The following is a 22,063-nucleotide window of genomic DNA, read 5'->3' on the forward strand; positions in this document are numbered from 1 at the left end:
CAAAGTCTGTCTTGCTGTTCTCATTCTACTTGCCTAAAGACAAGCCCAATAATGTACAGCTCCAAATACTCCAAGGGACAGGTAACAGGTTTTTGGGTGGGTTTTGGGGGGAGGTTGTGGCAGGGTTTTTTATTTTGTTTTGTTGGTGTATGGTTTGGTTTTGGGGGGCGTTGGTTTTTGTTTGCCTGGTTTTGGGGGGCGTTGGTTTTGTCTGGTTTTGGGGGGGCGTTGGTTTTTGTTTGTCTGGTTTTGGGTGCTTGTTCATTTTTTCCACACACAGCAGAAAATACTACTTCCTTAAAAAGAAAAATTCGTAACTCTTGCCTTCCAGGAAGCAAATAAGTCTTTGAGAAATTATTTACTGGAAGGTAGGTTGTATTTTTAATACCTGGGTTGACAATACTGAGTGAATTAACTTCTCCCTTACATACAATTATAGTGAAACACCATTTACACCAAAGTGGTTAGTTCTCTGTTGAAAGGCCCTTTCCTCTATGCACTTTGCACATGTTTTTCCTAGGATTGCATCTATGCGGGAGCACAGTAAGACACACAACAGACCTGCTTGACTCTAGAAACAATCTAGTCCTGTTTGTACTGCCTGGGAGCTAACAAGCCCTGCAGGGACAGATATGCCCCTTTCAGCTATGAGATCACAGGTGGGCTTGGTAGGACCTCATACTACTGCATGGCCTTAGTGACTGCTAGCTGTACTGCTCAGAGCAGGTATTCCCTAAGCAAGAGGAACAAACAAATGCATGCTCATGGGCTTAAAGATTACGAGCTACATCCTCCAGTGAATGCAACTGATACATTGGTCTGCAAGGAAAAAGCAAAGCTTTGAAAGGAGGTGAGAGCATCTGGCAGTCAATGCAAGAAAGGCGTCTCTTCTACAGGTGTTCTCAACCTCCCACCACTAGGCAGGGACAGATGGGAGACAGGCAGGCTCTCCCATCTCTTCATTATTGGGAATCATTTACCCAAATCATCTATGATCTTCTGCTCTCTTCAGTTCAGAGTTAATGAAATTATACCAGACCACCTGGCAAGAAGTACAGGAAGATGCAACTGAGTGAATGGAGCTTTGATTTGTCCCTGGAACAGTGTCTTGGCCCAGGAGGTTCACAGAATCACAGAATCACTAGGTTGGAAAGGACCTTCAAGATCATCAACTCCAACCATTAATCCAGCGCCACCATGTCCCCTAAACCATGTCCTGAAGCACCACATCCACACGTTTTTTGAACATTTCCAGAGATGGCGACTCCACCACCTCCCTGGGAAGCCTGTTCCAATGCCTGACCACCCTCTCAGTGAAGAAATTTTTCCTAATATCCAATCTAAACCTCCCCTGGCGCAACTTGAGGCCATTTCCTCTTGTCCTATCACTAGTTAGTTGGGAGAAGAGACCAACACCCGCGTCGCCACAACCCCCTTTCAGGTAGTTGTAGAGAGCGATAAGGTCTCCCCTCAGCCTCCTCTTCTCCAGACTGAACAACCCCAGTTCCCTCAGCCGCTCCTCACAAGATATGTGCTCCAGACCCCTCATCAGCTTCGTTGCCCTTCTCTGGACACGCTCCAGCACCTCAACATCCTTCTTGTAGTGAGGGGCCCAAAACAGGATTCAAGGTGCGGCCTCACCAGTGCCAAGTACAGGGGCATGATAACTTCCCTACTCCTGCTGGCCACGCTATTCCTGATACAGTCCAGGATGCTGTTGGCCTTCTTGGCCACCTGGGCACACTGCCAGCTCATGTTCAGCCGGCTGTCAACCAGCACCCCCAGGTCCCTTTCCGCCGGGCTGCTCTCCAGCCACTCCTCCCCAAGCCTGTAGCATTGCACGGGGTTGTTGCGGTTGAAGTGCAGGACGCTGCACTTGGCCTTATTAAACCTCATACAGTCGACCTCGGCCCATCGATCCAGCCTGTCCAGATCCCTCTGCAGAGACCTCCTATCCTCCAGCAGATCAACACTCCCACCCAACTTGATGTCGTCTGCAAACTTACCGAGGGAGCACTCGATCCCCTCATCCAGATCATCTATAAAGATATTGAACAAGACCGGGCCCAGAACCGAGCCCTGGGGAACACCGCTTGTGACCAGTCACCAGCCGGATTTAACGCCGTTCACCACAACTCTCTGGGCTCGGCCATCCAGCCAGTTCCTCACCCAGCGAAGAGAAAACCTGTCTAAGCCACTAGCCGCCAGTTTCTCCAGGAGAATGCTGTGGGAGACGCTGTCAAAGGCTTTACTAAAGTCCAGGTAGACAACATCCACAGCCTCTCCCTCATCCACTAGGCGGGTCACCTGGTCATAGAAGGAGGTCAGGTTGGTCAAGCAGGACCTGCCTTTCATGAACCCATGCTGGCTGGGCCTGATCCCTTGGTTGTCCTGCACATGTCCTGTGAGCACTCTCAAGACCAACGGCTCCATAACCTTCCCCAGCACAGAGGTCAGGCTGACAGGCCTGTAGTTCCCAGGATCCTCCTTCCGGCCTTTCTTGTAGACGGGCGTCACACTGGCAAGCCTCCAGTCTTCTGGGACCTCCCCTGTTAACCACGACTGCTGATAAATGATGGAGAGTGGCTTGGCAAGCTCCTCCACCAGCTCTCTCAGTACTCTTGGGTGGATCCCATCAGGACCCATAGACTTGTGGGCATCCAGGTGGTTTAGCATGTCCTTAACTGCTTCCTCCTGGATTATGAGGAGCATATTGTGCTCTCCATCCCCATCTTCCAGCTGTGGATACCTGGACTGGCTATTAAAGACTGAGGCAAAGAAGGCATTAAGTATCTCAGCCTTGTCCTCGTCCTTGGAGACAATGTTGCCCGCCATATCCAGTAAGGGATGGAGATTCTCCTTGCCTCTCTTTTTGTTGTTAATATATTTGTAAAAACATTTTTTGTTATCCTTTACGACTGTAGCCAGACTGAGCTCTAGCTGGGCTTCTGCTTTTCTAATTTTGTCCCTGCTTGACCTAACGAGATCCTTGTACTCTTCGTGAGTTGCCTGCCCCTTCTTCCAGAGGTGATAAACTCTCCTCTTTTCCCTGAGTCCCAGCAAAATCTGCCTGTTCAGCCAGGCCGGTCGCTTTCCCCGCCAGCTCTTCTTACAGCACATGGGGTCCGCCTGCTCCTGCGCCTTTAAGATTTCCTCTTGAAGGCTGTCCAGCCTTCCTAGACCCCTTTGTCCTTCAGGACTGTCTCCCAAATAGAGGAGAGGTTGGTCCTCTCCTCTTTGTCAAGCTGGAAAACTGGCCATGGAAATGCTTCAAGAACATTCAAGTGGATGGCTGTCCTCTGCCAGAGCAATGAGGGGATTTTAGCTACTATCTACTGAATTTTAAGCCAATTCTTTTCTATAAGCAGATAAACTTATTCAAACATTCATTTGCTGGTGAGGATAAAGACTTCAGCCACCTAAATTTTTCCTTCAGATGAGCAATAAAGCTTTTACAGTATTATCCCCTAGATAGGTAAGTACCCTTATAGACAACAGCTACACAGGATGTTGAACAATTGCCTCAGTGTCAGATGCCAATACAACAACACTGCTATGTTCAGTAAGTAAACAAGAAACAAATTTATAATAAAATTCATTAGCAAAAAGGTATGGTGGACAGGAGATACAAACATTACATTTACCCAAAGCATGAAACAAGAATGCAGTAGGATCATACTTATATACCAAGGAAAGAGAGGAGAAAAAGGAAGGAGCATCACTTTCTCCTTTGGTTTACAAAAATAGGAAGGGGATGGGGTGGGGGTGGAATTGTACTTCCTACTCCTCTTACTACTTCACAAACCCAAATACAGGGTAATTAATTTTTATAGCCTAAATTTAACCAAAGAGTAAAAATGAATTATATGATCAAATGAGAAATTGCTACAGAATATACATTCTGAGACACTTTCAACTGTAAGTCACCACTTGTGACTATCTACAGCAATTTACTGCATGATGTATAGACAAATATTTTATTATGGACTACAAGTAATACCAATCACAGTATAAATCAGTGTTCAGAAAAAAAAACATGAAAAACAAAAGTTAAGTTTTACATATTTGTTTACCAAATCCTTGTGATGAGTCCAGAACTAAAATTTAAAAAAAAAAAAAATCATTGAAAGTATTTACAGTATAATCTGCAATGACATATGGGTCTTGTGCAAGAAACAAACAAACAAGCCTTCTTCACTGTTACTATTTTAATAACAAATTCACCTTCTGCAACAAAAGCTAATGACAGATTATCCATCAATGCTAGTGGAAACCAGCTGAAGTAGAGGAAATTTGAGTATTGTTCACTATATGCATGTTTGCAATCAACTAAAATATGCCTTTCAAGGGACAATTTAGTTCTTTATCATTAATGTTTAAGTGACAATTGTTAATGGATGGGCAAAAGACAAATAGCCGTAATTCCAATTTTGTAACTATTAAAGATCTGGGTCTGTAATGAAAGCTGAAGTCTTTCATATGAAAGGTTCATTCTAGCTAACAGACACATAAATGGTATTTGATTTGCACCTAACCCATGGAAACTAAAAACATTAAGGCAATTGTAAGTAACAGGACTTAAAAGGCTCAGTATGCCAAAAGTTTTAACTTTTGAAGTGCTAGTACCTCAGGGGTGGGTTTGTGGGATGATGGTTCCAGAAACATTAACTTGAACTGAAACACAACTCTCCTATTTTTTTTAAGCTGCAGACTCTCATAAAGAGTACTCACAGTCATACTTGTTTGATGAAAATCAGTATATAACTTCTCATTCCTCAGAAGCCCTGAAGATGTAACACTGCTAAATTGAAACATAGATGGTTTTATTACTTCTTGTGCAATATTTTGGAAAAAAAAAAAATCTAATTACTCACAATCGTGCAACTCTACTAGTGATGAAAAGGCTGCACAAGCAATACTTCCCATCTCACCAAGGCTACAGGGACTTTAAAGGGCAGTAAGGCATGAAATTGAAAGAACTCAGCTACACTTTTGCAGCATCGGTCAAGTTTCCAGAGTTAGTATTAAGGGGATAGAGAACGCATTTAATAAAAGAACACCAAGAAACAGTAAATATAGGACTTCAAATAACCATTTTTACATTTAAGCTTTTTGAACTAGGTGTACGTTATAGGGTGTCATTCAGCCAAATACGATCACAGCTGCTGCACCTTGCTAAACCACCATCAAAGGCCATGAAGCTACCTCCCTCTCTTCCCCAGTGTAGGACAGTCTATTCGGCGTCATGCAGAAGAGCTTCAAGACCCCAGCTCTCTATGCAGACATAGACACACTCATTTCAGTGAGACGAGTGCAATTTTTCTCCCCCTACCACATGCTTCATGAGCCAAGGAGGAGGCAGGATACTAAGATACCACAACACAAGCCTAGTGCCAGCTAAGACCTTCCCAGCACAAGAAGAGAAGCTCCTACAGCCACAGTGCTCTACACCAACAGCCAGGATCACTGCAGTGCCAATGGCAGCTGGGTTCTGTTCCGTAGGAAACATGAGGCTTTTCTGCTTCTAATGGCAGCTGCTCATTGTACAAATTCCCTCTCAGAGGACCACTGTGTTAGGCTCCCCTTCCAGTCAGTTTCTGGAGTAATTCCACCACATTTTGCAAAACGTGGAGAGCAAATGCACGCCCTGCCAAATGGTTCCTGCCAGGAAACAACATCAGCTTTTTAATAATCTATCATCAGGGCTAAGTGTGAACTTTGTTTAAAAATAGTATTTTCATTGCCGTTTCTGACATCAATAACAGAGAAAGTAATTGTATAACCCCAAATTTCTGTAAACACCACTGTGTGGTTTATCATGGCCATAGTAACAGGTTTACTGTCTCAAACTCCAAAACTGAGACAATATGCATAGTCTTCTAGACATTTGCTTATCCATTAAGGCAAACCTTAAATATTTTTCTAGGAAGCACATCAAGTGTGATCAAACCAAATGAGTCAGTAAATAGCTCACAAGCCAGCTAGGAAAATGAATGCTTAGCATAATTTAAAGATTTGCAAAGAAGTCAAATACTTAGAAACAAGTGAGTTCAAAAAGAGAAGACCCTTACAACATGTATCGTATATATCAATAGATAGAACTATTCAGCACTCAAACATAAACAGCTTCCTCTGAAATTTTCTCTAGACAAATAAGTTCCCTAAAATGAGTATCTTCCAAAACATTCATGAAATGTACCACAATACCTTGATTTTGAGAAGAATCTACATGACTCTACATGATGAAAGATGATTGGCAAATCATCACAGTATGAGGTTGTGTTTCAGGCTTACTTGTTTCCAACCCAGTTTTCCAATTTATCTTTTTATCTCTGCTACAGAGAATATTTTAAATGGAAGTAATGGTGGAAATGAATCTGTAATGTCTATTATGCAGCCAGTGGTCCACTGTTAACAGAAGAAGGCTGTGCTCCATTGTTACCAGATAGTTACCTCAGATAAGTCATTACAACTCACTAGAAACACTAGTGTAAATAACATGCACCCTTCATAAACAGCTTTCCAGACTGTTATATAGCTTTTGATCTATGCCTAAGGAGGTCTACTGGCCAACTATTGAGAGATGTAAAGAAACAAAAGGAATTATTTACTCAGCCCCTTCATCAAATTCCATGTGTTTTCAGGGAAGACCAGACTCTTCACCAGCAATACAGGACCTGAATTCACCTGTCCCCTAAGTAAATTGCTCAAATTGAAAGAGAGAGGTCAGGGATGCTCTTTTTATCCTCAAACTTTTCTTCTGCATTCCCAAATAGAAAAGTCATAATTATAAGTTGGTTTAACATATTCAAATGCAAGGTATCTGGTGATGTTTTACTCGGAACATGGCAACATTCAAATATAACTGCTCCTAACTCATGACATACTTTCTAATAAAAAATATCTGTGGAGGATATTTGTTTTTCCAAGATTGGCAGCATATAAAAAGATACAGTGTTTGTGATTTCTGTCTCCCAATTTGACAGATTAATGAAAGCTAATACCCATTAGCATCTCTATGGCAAGCTGTTTCGGTCTCAAGTTTTGCTATATTAGGCACCTACAATATTAGGTGGGAGATACGACCAGATTCCCAAAATGCAGACTTACATATATATGTATCTTGGGAGTTGTAGTGCCTCACTGTTTGTTTTTTACTATTCAGAAAGACAGAGGCTAAGTCTTCACTTTAAAACCTCTGTGCTAACTGCTGTTACCTAAAATTAAAGAATTTGTGAGTGAAGAAAGAAATCCATAACACTGAAGAGGAGTTTTACCCATGCAAAGCCAACTGAGCTAGAGTCATAAACCATACTAGAGGCAGGCAAATCATGAGAACACAAACAGAATAAAGGGAACATCAGCCTTTGACTTTGACCGGATAACAGTGACTTCTGTGATATTCTTTCTTCTTGCTCCTCTTTTCCCATTCTCCCTTGTCTCAGATAACCCCAATCACCATTACAAATTGTTATAAAATGCTGAAGCAGACTAATCAAAGGAAAATACCACCACACTAAGCAAGCTAAATGCGGAGACATCAAAGATATGCCTGAAATGCTCTGCCAAATTTATGAGATCACTCTTCTGTAGCAAACATCAGTATTAGAAGATTTTTTCACTGAATGAAAGAAGCACCATAGCTGTTTCCAAAACTCCTGCCTGTTCGCATACACTAAAATTATGTACTGCTGATTTATTCACTACTTTAATGGTAATTAATGCTGATGCTAATCATTGATGCTAGAGCACCAATGCCTGCAATACCAAGATAATATATACATTTAAGATCATCATTTCTGCTCAAAGGGATGACATCAGACAGTCACTTCTTCTTTTGCAACATTTTGCTAATTTATTCAAAGTAGGTGGTGTTTGGCCAGGACTGTTTGCGTGGAAGAACATTTTAATGTACAGACCCACTGTTGGGAATTCCCTGCTCAAAGGGTCTGCAAGACTGCTTAACTGCTGAATCTCAACAGTTCTAATTTCCATTCCTAGGAGGAGTCACTACTGTGTGCAAGGCGTACCTACTTAACACAGCTATTGTAAACATAGGACTGGGGGGAATTTTAAAAACAACCTACATTATCATAGAAAGTGCCAATGCTGTCAACTTAACCAGGGAAATGTAGGTCAAAACAGAGTACTCCTGAAGAGTGCAGAAAGTGAATTTCTGTTTTCAGGTGATGGAGTTGCTGCCCTTTCTTTTATGAAACCGAGTCCTAAGTTGATTAAATGGGATGCTGCATCTTCTTACGTTACTCAGGGGCAGAAAGGCTTTGCTCTAGAGTGCCTGGAACTCCTTCCTCAATTGATTAAAGACACATGAATTCTGAGAGAACTGCTGGCCAAGAGAACAATTTTTGGTCATCATAGGCTGTGCTAAGGACTAGAATAATATTTTGTTTTATTAGAAAGAAAAATTATTCCCTCTTGTGCTACTAATATGTATTTTCAGTCCTCACTTCTATTCAGAATATAACAATATAAAAACACCAGCCTGAAACTAAATTAAGAGTTTGGCAAATGTAAAGAATTTGAAGGCTATTCCTCCTTAGACCCACTATAAAACATTAAAAACACCTTCCCACAGTTACTTACAGACAACTGATGTAATCTAAGCCAGAAAAACCTCTATTACAGTCAGCTGACAGAACTGCCATCCAAAAGACTATGTTTTAGACTATTCCAAACACTTGAACGTTATTTCAATCTAAGTGTCCAACCTCTCTGAAACTGGGCTGCTTAGAGGTTTCAAACTAGTTTTTCAAATCTCAAGTTTACATCTTTGGAAAGCTACAAGTCTAGCCTGTACTAATGGCAAACATGAAAGTACATGTTTGACTTGTTATAAACCTCTTATTCCCAAGGTAGTCTTCCTCTAATTTCTCACCTGCTCTGGCACTCTGAAAGCACGCTTTGCCAGTGTGGTTGTGCCGATTAGTATTCTATTATGTAATATACTATTAGTATATTATAATATGCCATTAGGATTACATATAGCTTCACCTAATAGTAAAAATAAATAAAAGTTTACCAGGAAAAATAAACAAAAGATGGCAGAAGAAAAAACAATGATCAGGCTCCTGTACTTTGCCTGCTGACACACAGACAATTCATCAGTCCTGGACTGATATATAAACTGCTTAAGAGCTCCTTTTTGAACTTAAAGCCACTCAATTTTACACAGATGCACCACCTACCATAGAACAAAACTGCCAGTTCACATATCATACTGGCTAACTAGGTTTTATGTCAGCATTAAAGAATTGTTCTCAAGAATCTAAGTGTGTAAATTATGAAAGGGAAAAATTACAAATTCAGAGTAATTTTAATTAATTTACAGTAAAATTAAATTTCTTCTTCCTCTAGATGACCAGTGACAAAATTCACATTCCACTCTTACACATTAAATGCGGTTACCTGTAGTAATATAACAGTAATAAATCAACAGGCAATATTTATGAGGCATATAGAAACTTCAAATGGTATCTTACGGTATGGAACAGATTTCTTTACTAGTGACAACATTATTTAGATTACAGTCTCCTATGTAACAAGAGATATTCCATACCTGTCATACAAGTATTTGACTATTTTTGTATTAGTCCACAATCCATTAAAATAAAGTTTTTAAAAGACAGAATCACAGATTGCCATCAACTGAAGAGACATCAATTGAAAAGACATGTTCATTCTTTTGTATGACCGAGGTAATGGAAGATGGCCACAGGATTACCTCCAGGATGATGGACAGCCTAGATGCAGTTACAACAAAGACTTTAGAATTAATCATACTTTCAACATTCCTACTAGAAGTTAGTTTATTTTTCTGAACAAGAGAGTAAAGGGGAAAAAACAAACCAAAGTCAAAACAGATGCAAGAAACTCGTCACCTCCTGCAGGTTCAAGAACTATATAAAAACCATAGGACCACAGCGGCAACACTAACAAAGTGTACTCCTGCTAATGACAGGTCTTCTATCACAATACAGTGGTACCCTCCCTCCTAGTGTTATGCTCAGAGGAACACCTGAAAGTCCACCACGCATTGATGAAAACTGATTGGGGAGAAAAGGAGGATATGCCACCAGCACATAATCAGCCGCCCTCACTGACAAATACTACAGTAGCCGAGAAAGGTATTAAGAGACTCTTGTTAAGTCTCACCCAAAGTGTTTCTGAACAACAGAAAAAATTTATTACATCTCTGCCACCTCCCACAGGTTTCTCTTTTAATTGCTTCTTGATTTAAAGTTCTTTTGATTGAGGTGCAAACACTGAGTTCTGTGCTGTTTGCAAATTATTTAATTTCCAATACGTTTGACAAAAACAAGCTAATTTCAGAATATCCTTTCAAGCTGGAAGTGCTGCAGAAACACTACACCACTTGCAGCCTATATCCTCCAATATTTATTAGCCAAATTATAATCTAAACAGTATCAAGAACCACACCCAATTTGGCACAAAGCTGTATTAGGTTTGCATCTTTGTAATACACTGAAAAACTGCATTAATGAAGATTTACTATGATCCTCCAAGATACTAATCCTGTTGTAAACCAGCTTTATAGAGAGATTTATATATTTTTCTTCATGGAGTTTGGATAGCAGTCAACAGTAAAATTATTTTACCCATTCTAAATTTTAGTAAGTACCATAGAGCAAAAAGAAAGTGTGTTTGAGTTCAGCTGCTTTCAGGAGAACTTTAAGTCATAACTAGAAGGAGAATCAAAGGATTAAAGCAATAAAGGAAGAGATGCATAAGCAAATATATTGACGAATTATAATTCAATCCAATCAAAAATAAAGGAACAGGCTGTTACAGTCTTCTGTGGTGCAAAGACTTGCTCTAACCTCAGGCACAGAGCCAAATATACACCAACTGCAAATAAAGGCAACAGTAGATTTAACAACTTACCTCAAGTGCAATTACAGTGAAAAGTATGACTCTGTAGTAACTGCTCATATGTTTGTTCCGTCCCCTAAGCAAATTTGAAGCTCCTTACCATACCCCTCAAGGGTAAATTATAGTTAGCTTACATTTATCATAGGGTAGGATCATATACTTAGGTAGCACCCATTACAGAAATACTTTGTGGTACATTAACACGCATACCATCCTCAGCTGAGATACAGCCGATAGTTTTTGTATGCCTAAAATATTACAAGTGCAAAACTTAACATATTGATTTACACTACTACTACTCTTTTTTATTATTATTTTCACAAAGGTAACAAAAGCAAATCCATTTCCTTTCACAGATGCAACCAACAAGTGTTAGAAAGTGTTACAGTTAGAAAGTATCTGCAAAGTGATTTCTGAAACACCACTTTGGAAGTGTCGACAAAGTGTTTTGACATCTTTGGAATTGTCATACATGCATACCCCTTTTTCCTTTAGCTGAAAATGTTCACCGATTTCATTTAGAAAAAAAAATTGTGAGATTTTCCCATTTGTGAAACAAAGATCAGCCATCTCTAACATACACCTCTTAACTCAGTCAGCTCCATTCCCTTCCAAAAGTCATCTGGCAGTCCTTTGAAGTCACCATAAACACAGACCATGCTTATAAACACTAAAAATTGAGTTCCCCTCTAGCTACATGTTGTGACATTTCTGGAAAGCAAGCAGATCATAGTTTGCAATGGTTCCTTTTGGAATGAGGTAGAATGGTGACTAATACAGCATAACTTTTATTAAACTTTAACTTACAAAGTAGCTATCTTTCCATGAACTTCTCATGAACACAGGTTCCTAGACTCAGGACAGATTTCTAGGAACTGGTATCCCGTTTAGCGCAGCTCATTCCTCTGGTACAGCTTCAAGTAGGAAGCTGCACATAAATTAAGAGTTCTAGAGAACCTGAAGGATGAGGTGTTGGGTGAATATAAACTCACCACAGCAATTTGTTAAGATTCACTTTCACCTCTGCTGATTCAATAGTTTGAGGCAGATACTGTGACACACTCCCTAAGCTTCAGCATAGTGAACAAAACACTCATTTTGCTCCTTCTAATACAGTGGCCTTACCTTCTCTAAGTGCTCCTTCCACATGATGAACATTTATTTGCCATGTGGATTCTCACACACTTTCAGTTCTTCATAGGTTTCAGAAAGGAAATATTAGCAAGTATTCAAAAGGCACCTTTTTATAATGAAAAAACACAGACCGCAGCAGACAGCTCTACACTCATTTCAGTGCACAAAGGCAACTCAACTTCATGGAAGCCCTCTTCCGCTCTGCCATCTTCCCGTGTCACTACTTATAGCTGTTCTTGGTTCTACTCTCAACTGAGGGCACAGGAACTGGCCACAAAAAAGACTAGAGAGACTTCATTGTCTATGAAGAACAGAGAATGAAAATTCTTTAAGTAAGCAAAGAGAAAGACTATCTCTTGATTCACCAATAATACTTGAAATAAAAACATCAGCAAATCCAATTTCCAGTTATTGTTATTTTCCTTAAATTTAGCACCTCTGAAATATTATAATACTTTTTAAGAATGGTTACTGCTTTGTAGGTAGAAGCAAGTCTTTTCCTGTCATAGATGTTTGTTTCTTAAATGTGTACTTATAAACTTCCATAATGCATATGTTTCTGAAAAAGAGTATTAATAAAGTCAAACAAGAAAATAAGAAAAATTTTCTTCTCCTGTATGAACTATGAAAATTTTTCTTAAGAAAATTTCTTCTCCTGCTCTCCAGCATGCCATTTTATTTCATGTCCATGAGGGTGTCCAAACTCTCCATCTTCCTACTAACAAAACAAGTTTTCTTTACCAAAAAGCTGAATGTTTCAGTGATTACCCGCTAGATGATGGGTTTTTCTCTCTTAGGCTAATTATTCACCTAGCAGTGCTTACATAAGACTAGAAAATGATCATTTTTTCTTCATATATTTGCATTTTGATCCAGTACAGCAGTAAAAGACAACAGACACACAGTAAATGAACCCAATGTTCAATGTGGTGTTTGCCCAGATCTAGCTAACCTCTACAGAATCAACAACTCTGAATTCACAAGGCAACAGGGGACAGAACTCAAGAGGTCCATGTAGTTCATCCTCATGCCCAAAGCAAGATCCAGAAACTGATGGCATTCAGATAGAGCCTTGAATACCCTGTCCTTAAAACCTGTAACACCATTTCCGCGGCAACCTCTTCCCTCAGCAGATTCCCTCTATCAGCCCAGTACATTTTTCCCATGAACTAACAAAGAGGTATCTGACAAATTGAGTAACATATTTAACACGATTAATATCTTGTTTCTTCAGAAAAAAAGTTGAATCACTTCCTCTGCAAAAAGCACTTAAGATATAACATTTTCAACAACTATTTTCAGTATGACTAAATTGTACAGACCAGAGTCCATACTCAAGAGAACATCCCTTCCCTGCCCTGTAGGGCTAGTCAAGTGAGAGAAGATTACTCCTACAAGTAACGTTTAACAGCTTAGACTCTTCATACACAAGATATTGGAGATTAAATATTGATTTTACATTATAGCTATCCATTGTCACTCGGCACACTCACTCCTTTTAGCTAAACTATGGCCATTAATTTGATTATAAGTCATAACCCATGACGAAGACCAAATTACCACAAAAAAAACCTCCAGTAAGTTTTATAACACCTCTGCAACATTGTACTGCTTCCTTTACCTACCCACAGGTCATGCCAAGTTTTACACAGTGTATGTGGGCTGTACTTCAGCTACATCTCCCATGGCCTGTCCAGTATTGAAAATGTTAGCTAAAGACATTTCTTTCTATACAAGTTTCACTAATACTCCCTAAAATTAGACTTTTTCTTTTTGTACCTTTTCACAAGCATCATCTTTCATGTTTCTTCATGTTTGGTTCACCAGCATTTCCTCTCAGTTGAAACTGCATTTGTAAATACATTTTAAAAAAGCCAACACTCACACCTGGAATTGCCTGTATCAAAACACTTGGCACAAAATTAAAGAATGACAGTTTTGGGAATGATGTCCTGCATTTCCCAAATAACTTGCTGAGAAGTTCCATCTATGCTTTCCCTATAGCACTTATATGGCATTCAAACAACAAGGACAGTCATAGAGGGTTCCCATCATAGTAACAAGCATGCACAAGCAAGATGCACAGAACTGGTTTTAGGGGCACCTAAGCATAAGCTGCTCTTTGAAAGTACCCTGACATTTTTTCCTCATTTAGGCAGAAAAAAATTGGACCCAAACCTATAGCTTAAGAAGCAACTTTCAGCTGTTAATGCCAGATTGTTTCTAGTGCCCTGATTTCTCCCTTGTAAAGCATTAAGTTAGATCCTATCCTCCTGTCAACTGCAATCACTTTCTCTGCTTGTGGGTGGAGCAGGGTCTCAACAGAACTGACACACAAACGTTGTTTGCACCAGGACCCTGTGGTATTATAGCAGGGAGTTTTGGGCAAATCACAGAAAGAAGGACTCCTAAATGCTGTTGCACTGCACATGAAGTGGGATGTTTTATCATTGCTGAGATGCCTACTTCCTTATCTAACCCCAAACACAGCATTATTTGAGAGCAAGCAGCACACATGGATCAATGTTTCTTGAAATTAGTGATGGAGTAACAATTTCTAAATGCATTTTAAAGTGCATCCTTACTGACTCAGCAGCAAAAACAACCATTAGCTATTGGGCTTTCATGCAGAATTCATCCAGGTCACTATTTTTTGATAAGCAATTTATCCTGACCTGAGAATACAGCTAAGAGGTATCTGTTAAAACATTAAACACTGCTGTTGACAGAAGGTTACACAGTAATAGTGTAAAGCATCTAGTACACAGATGAAGTTACTGACAACTCTTAATCCTGACAGCCTGCATGAGGTAGGAAACAGGTTTCTTTGCATCTTGGAACATCACGTAACAAAACTGGTGATAATCTATAAAGATGTCTTGCTCTTAATCTTATTAATGAACCTTTACTTCCAGGAAACAGCTGTACTGCCCTAAGATATGTTTTAATCTTCTTTTATAAGCCAAAGCTGTAGAAAAATAACGTATTAGTTGCAGCTATGGTTCTGATGAATCATTCACTGCACTGAAATAGGACTGCTGAACTTACAGCAGAGCCTTGCACTGGAGAAGCATGCAGCTGTGTTAACGTGGGAATCACAAACAGCACCTTTCTCAGAGAAGGAGTAAACTGCTCTAAGACTTTTTATCACAGGGAGAGAATACATGTGTCAAGACAGCCTATAAAGAAGTGCTAGCCATTCTCCCTAGCACAGTGTGGCCTTTACTCTCAAGCCTCATGGGCAGAAGCAGGGATATGAAGTGGTATGTTACAGCCTCCTTCTCTGGACCCCTTGAGGAGTTAGTGAGCAGGCACAGGAACCAGAACAGTGCCTACCTGCTTAAAAAAAAAAAAAAAAAAATCAGAAACATGGACAGGAATGCTCCTTGTGCTCTCCTCACAGTGTTCATCAGAGTGAAGGACAGGCAAGCTGACCTTATGAAATCACTTTGAGCAACAAGGTATTGATCAAAAGTTAATCTGCTGGAACTCTGAAGGTTGTGGAGATGAGACCAATCTCCTGTTCCTTCCTCACTAAGAAAACAGCTTTAAAACAGCTTTGTTTGGAGGCAAGGAGAAGAGGGAAGACAGACAGGATTTTTTGGTTGGGTTTTGTTTGTTTCAAGGTGTTTGATACAAGCCTGCCACAGGAAGGAGGAACAAGAACTGATACGCATAATCAGCAGATAGCTACCCAAATGTTTGAATTGGCATTTTGCCATTTTGATATGACTCATACAGACAATATTTCGATTAACAGAGTTTGAAAGGAGTTTAATATTTTTATCCACTACAAGACCCATGACACATACAGTAAATACACCAAAGTCTATGGTAGTCTGACAAGAAAAAGTGTCAAATTGGTTTCTGGGTTTTGTCAGGTATGAGAATTTGTTTCTTAAAAAGCTTCTTCAGAAGTCTACTCATGCTGCAGTAGGCTACAATGCAAAAGGAGCAGAAAAAAGAAAGCAAGCAAAAGCAACACTTAATTTGAAACGTTTCATCATCTTATACTTCTTCTAATCCCTCACCAATTCTTTGACTAAAAGAAAGTTACAACAGAGTGGAGAGGGCCCTCCAGTGAGCACACACCTCTCTCTTTCTACAAAGAAAGCACTGCTGGAGATCTGATCACGAGTCACTGTGGTTTGTATTCACCACAACTGAAAATGCAACTGCATAAATAAAGACAGCAAAGCTGTTATTCACCAACCCAGCTATGAAAGACACAATGTCAGGCAAGATGTGGTGATACTTCTGCCCGTGAGTGACAGTCAACTCTCAACACTTCCCTTATGCTGATCCAGTGAACCCACATTTAACTATATTAAATGATTAACGTGTTACAGTCACATGTCCATGTGGTATCAGAATGTCAGTAATTTTTCCTTGTAAATACATTTTCCCCAGGTGGTTAAGAGCAGTGGCTTAAACAAGAGAACAGCATGTCCCCGCAAAGAAACATTTTTCACCCCTGCCCAATGCAAGTTTCTATGGTTTATCACTAGAATACCACCACACAAATAGCTGATTCAGCATTCACTTATGGTGATAGGAACTTCTGTTAGCCAATGGTTATAGGAATATGGCCATGGCCTCCTAAAGTAAAGTAGCTGCTGACAGGCAAAGCACCTGCTCTGTTGGCAGCTGATCAGCACTGAGCCCTTTCCCACTCTTCTAATTTCTCCCCCTTTGCAGTCATTCTGAATGTTAAATTCAGTACCAGAACAGCCATCTTTTAACCTGTCCACATGGCTAAAACATAACAGACTGGGAACATCTACCACAACAAGATGATACATTAATTATTTTGTTTCTGTAAAATGATAATTTCACTTACTTAAAACACCCTGACTTCTCAGCATACCTGACCTGAAACAAATGGACAAGCATGTTTATAAAGTGGTAACTGTAAAAAAAAACAAAACATAAAACAAAACAACAAAAAAAAGCCCCACACACAAAGGGGGAATTGATTTTGCCCACAGCGGAGGAGAATAAACAGCGGCACATTTAGACAGTCTGGAAAACTGAACACACAGGCAATAAATGGAAACAAATACAAGGCAGTGATCTCTTTTACACATCTGTTTATGTAAAGAGGCCTATCTCACAAACACACATTTGGCCTTGTAAGAACTCCTCCACCATTTCTTTAAAAAGATTTAAAAACAAAAAAAAAACCCCCAAAACACACAAATTGCAGATATTATGAAGACATTATAGCCAGCAAAAAGTTAGAAGTTCAACCCTCAAAACAGTTCAATCTTCCTCATTGCTGACATTCTGCAGATGCATGAAGTCCAAAATTCAAGGTGATGAAAATAATTTCTCCACAAAAAAACAAATCATTAGTGTGTCCAGTCAACTTGCTCTAAAAGCCAGCTATGATTACTAGTGTCCCAGTACCCCAGAGACAGCCTGCAGGGCTTCTGTGGCAGAGGTTATGTACACAAGGTTATACTACCACAGCCTAGTCCTGAGCACACATGCCAAGAAACTCAAACTGATCACCTTCCTAATTATGCCAGACTTGCCTGGTTTGCCTACTTCAACTGATTCACAGAAAACCATGACCATCTATTTACAAGCCTGTGTTATAATTTTAGCCTCAATGACTCCGGATGATTGCACTAACACTGGAGTAAATAAAAAACCATAACACTACTGCCAAAGAACAGAACCAACACATAATCAAAACAGAAAAATTATGGGTGAACAAGCAACAAAGAACAGTAAATATTATTAATCTGATATCAGGCTGAGAGTCACAGCAAAAAAAGAAACTGAACCGATATGAAGCAGTAAGGCATAATAAGTCAACCACACTAACCACTAACTATTTACATATGGTTATCTTATTGTTATCTTACTATTTTTAGCCAACTAATTTTTTCACAAAATGTACAAAAGCAGCCTGTCTGATAACACCAGCATAAAGTTGGAAGATTTCAATTAGAGAACCACTGCTAAAATTCTCGCTGCAGAGAGATTCAAAACAGCTTTGCAGCAGAAAATGCTGATGATCAGTATGGCTATTCTCCACACATTCATTATGTCATTTTGTTTACAGAATATGGAAAAATAAACTAATATGTAACTGCAATATTGTAAGAGACTTTGGTACGTTAGCTCTAAAACAGTTGTCATTTTATTCTACTGCCTTAAAAACATTTGTCACAGAATCATTAAGGTTGGAAAAGACCTTTAAGATCACTAAGTCCAACCATCAACCCAACACCACAATGCCCACTAAACCATGTCCTGAAATGCCATGTCTACATGTTTTTTTGAACACCTCCAGTGATGGTGACTCCACCACCTCCCTGGGAAGCCTGTTCCAATGTCTGAACATTTATCAGGAGCGAAGATAAACTTAATTTCTTGTAGTATGTTACTTAACTTTTCAGCTTCCGCTAGCAAAGCAAAATTGAAGCCATCAACCACTTACAGTTTTCTTGGCTTTCATTATTCTCCTGATATAGTGGAAACCTGTCACATATTCCCTTAAGTAGTAACTGATCTTCAGAAGTAATTCCTACCAATGGGAATAATCCCAGAGAGACATCTGTGAAACAGCTACTTAAATTTTTGTGAGGAAAACCATCCCAAAATAAAACTATGGTATGAAGAATTATACAGAAAGCCTATTTTAAGAAAGTATCACACATGAAAAGCTTCAACAGTCCCATCCAAAGACTAATGTTGCTACCTGGAATTACTTACAAGAAAAAAAAACAAACCTTCACATATAATTTGGGTTTGAATTTATTAACAGCAGTCTAATATATAAAATATATGCCATTTTTTTCTCTTAAAAAAAGATTACAAAGCTTGACAATATTTCTAAAGTGAAACTGTACTGCAGACTTTGCCAATTGATAGCTTTCTAAAAACAAATGCAATAGAGCCAAGAACATTGAAGCAGACACAAGAACTAATCTGCTTTCTTACAGGATGAAAAATCTAGTCTACAGCAAGGTTTAAGTTTCTTATATGATTATATTTTCTATTACATACTAAGACAAAAGGATGCGTTGCTACAACCTTCCTTTTAGCTCTGCATTTTGGAAAAAAAAAAAATTAAAAAATGGAGCAGCCCAATAGAGAGACTTAGAGCTCTTAAGTCAGAAGTAAGCTTTGAACTTCACTGGCTATCTTTAAGGTCATTAATATTACTCAAATTCATATCTTAAATATCAGCCTATATCTCAGAACTTTGACTTTGCCAGTACAGTTCATTATTTGCAGCATTTCAACACACTTTAATACTTGCAAAAGGCACTAACTACACTCAAGAGAAAAAAATTTACATAATCATATATAAGCTGAGTTGAGTCCGTGTGTTTCTCGTACATGTCCAGTATTTTACCTCCCTTCTCACACTGGTTTTCTACTTGTGATCATTCAATTATCAAGTGTCATGGACAACTTCTGCAGCAAAATGGTAAAACACAAAACACCAGCAAAAAGTTTATCCATCCAGGAGTTTCTGATCGATTTTCTGTGGGTATGCCTTACATCCTTCCCCCTCCTCCTCTCACTACAGGATCCACTTGTATAGAACAGGCAAGATGCCCCAGCACTTGCTAATTGTGGTATGCTTGCTCCAGTAAGGCACAACCATTCACATAAAAAAACCCCAAAAAAACAAAGAAAGCCCCTGCACTCACCTTCCTTAAACTGCTTCTAGAATCCGTTGCCTTTGTTGTGAAAGACTGCCAAAAATAATCAGCACAACCCATGGCAAAAAAAAAAAAAAAAAAAAAAAAAAAAATCCATGTACCATCCCATTCCAGTCTTTCTTCCCCACGGCAAGCTTGTGCTACCAACCCAAGCAGGAACTTGCACAGCATGACAAAATTGAATTAGGCCTATGCCGTAAGCCTTCCTTCTTGTTCCTAATGTTCCAAGTAGTTTCAGAAAATAGTAACACAAAACTGACAATGGACAGGATTTCCCTCAGTTCCAACTGCACATAATATATATGCCTAATTTTGTGTTTATTTCAGTCATCTTCCTGCTCTGTCAGCTCAATGCTAAATGATAAGGAAAGAGATTATAGGTCAGGTTGGATGGGGCTCCAAGCAACCTGATCTACTTGAAGATGTCCCTACTCATCGCAGGGGGGTTGGACTAGATGACCTTTAAAGGTCCCTTCCAACCCTATGATTCTATGATATTTGTGATACTTAGTAGCACAGAAAGAGAATGTGCATTTCTAGATATCTATGAACTATAGATAGATACTTCAGACTATTCTAGAGAATAAATAATATGTGGAAAGAAAGTTAAAAAAAAATCAGACATAATAATTCAAGGAAATATTGCTGAAACTACAAGAAAAATATTGCATCTACCAATTCAGGTCTCTGTCAGTAGTCCCCTTGTCACACACCAAACATTCCTGGGCCCAGAACCTTGCAACAAGTTCCATTTGTTTTTTTCTGGATTGTTTCTCTTGCAATCATTTTGTGCATAGACTACTAAAAGCAAAGTTAAGTCCTCAATACAATGGATAACATGTCCCATTGATTATTTTGGGGGAAAGAAATGGGTTGAACTTCTTCACCTTCGGATGTTTGCACATAGACAAAGTCTCTGAATAAAAGAAAAGGAACTGACTACAGAGAGCAAAAAATTCTCTTAACATAAACTTCTGCTTATGTAAAACTCAACTACTACTTAGTCTCTATCCAGCCAACATACACAGATGATTTAGAGACTATTGTTGTGGTAGGATAGACTATACACAAAAATGAATTACTAAAAAATTGAATTCATGTGGAGCAGTTTGAATGTTGACTGCCTCTGTGATAGGAATGATTACTAATGCATAGAACACCACAAAAAAAAAAAAAAAAAAAAGCTGTGTTCTCCAGTTTCTCCCAAAACCAGTTTGCAATAACCCATAGAGACCAATATTTTTAAGCATGTTCTTACCTCAGCCTTTCTTCCTCTTTCTTACGAAGGCTGAAATCTCGCTGAACCACCTGGAGCACATGCTCTGCTTCTTCATCAGTCAAACCAGAAAGATCCAGTTTTCTCCCCATTATATACTCTGTCCTGGATATGAATAACTATGAGGAATATCTGAAATCAGAAACAGAAAAAAAAAATCAAAATAAATGGAAAACACTGATATTTTTCCCAAGGGTATTGAAATCACGGGCACATCTGCCCAACAAAAAGTTGCTGTCATAAACATCAGAGAAGAAAATAATTGAATCATTTATGTTGGAAAAGACCCTTAAGATCATCGAGTCCAACCACAAACCTCACACTGCCAAGTCTACCACTAAACCATGTCCCTAAGCACCATGTCTATGCATCTTTTAAATACCACCAAGGATGGTGACTCAACCAATTCCCTGGGCAACCTGTTCCAACCCAACTGTTACAACCCTTTCAGTGAAGAAATTGTTCCTAATATCCAATATAAACATCCCCAGCACAACTCGCAAAAAAATTCTGAAATGAATCATTCAAGTTCAATACATTGAAAGCAATTACTCCCAACTTTAAAAAAAAAGCAAGAGACAATTATTTGGGATATTAAATAATATTGACGGAAGGCCTCAGTGTTGCCCTCAACAAGAAACACGTTAAACTAAGGTGAAATCAGGTTTAGACATTTCTTGAGATTTTAGACCATGAGTTTGCAAAATGCAATTCCTGCGACTGTGTATGAACAGAGAACATATTGTCCTGTAACACTCAAAATTAATTTGTACTACCAACTAAGAAATCAGGAATTATTTTAAAACACCATTAAAAAAACAGTAAGAATGTACATTTCAAATACATTTCCCAGAGTGACTGGAAAGATTTAGATGCCACTACCACCATGATACCATTATTTCCCCTTTCTGTGAATGACAATGGAGGAGAAAAAGTAGTATTCAATGTTATGTGTGAATTGAAGGTACTATAAAGTTTGAAGTAGAGGTTAGTCCCTTTGTTTCATTAATGAATTATCATCAATTTATCCTAATTTATTTTCTTGTGACTTACATTA

General features: G+C 39.0%; 1 protein-coding gene across 1 annotated transcript in view; it reads right to left on the bottom strand.

Annotated features, from left to right (window-relative positions):
* Positions 1 to 21,600, bottom strand: part of MYRIP (myosin VIIA and Rab interacting protein) — a gene marked incomplete at its 3' end in the record, with an annotated part of 219,233 nt that extends 197,633 nt beyond the window's left edge. Inside the window, 1 exon segment of the mRNA XM_081996624.1 lies at positions 20,989 to 21,600. Coding sequence (XP_081852750.1) covers positions 20,989 to 21,098 — 110 coding nt within the window. The 5' untranslated portion in view covers positions 21,099 to 21,600.
* Positions 21,601 to 22,063: the final 463 nt, after the last annotated feature.

The sequence above is a fragment of the Phaethon aethereus genome (genome assembly GCF_964289735.1).
Source record: "Phaethon aethereus genome assembly, chromosome: 2".
Taxonomy (NCBI): domain Eukaryota; kingdom Metazoa; phylum Chordata; class Aves; order Phaethontiformes; family Phaethontidae; genus Phaethon; species Phaethon aethereus.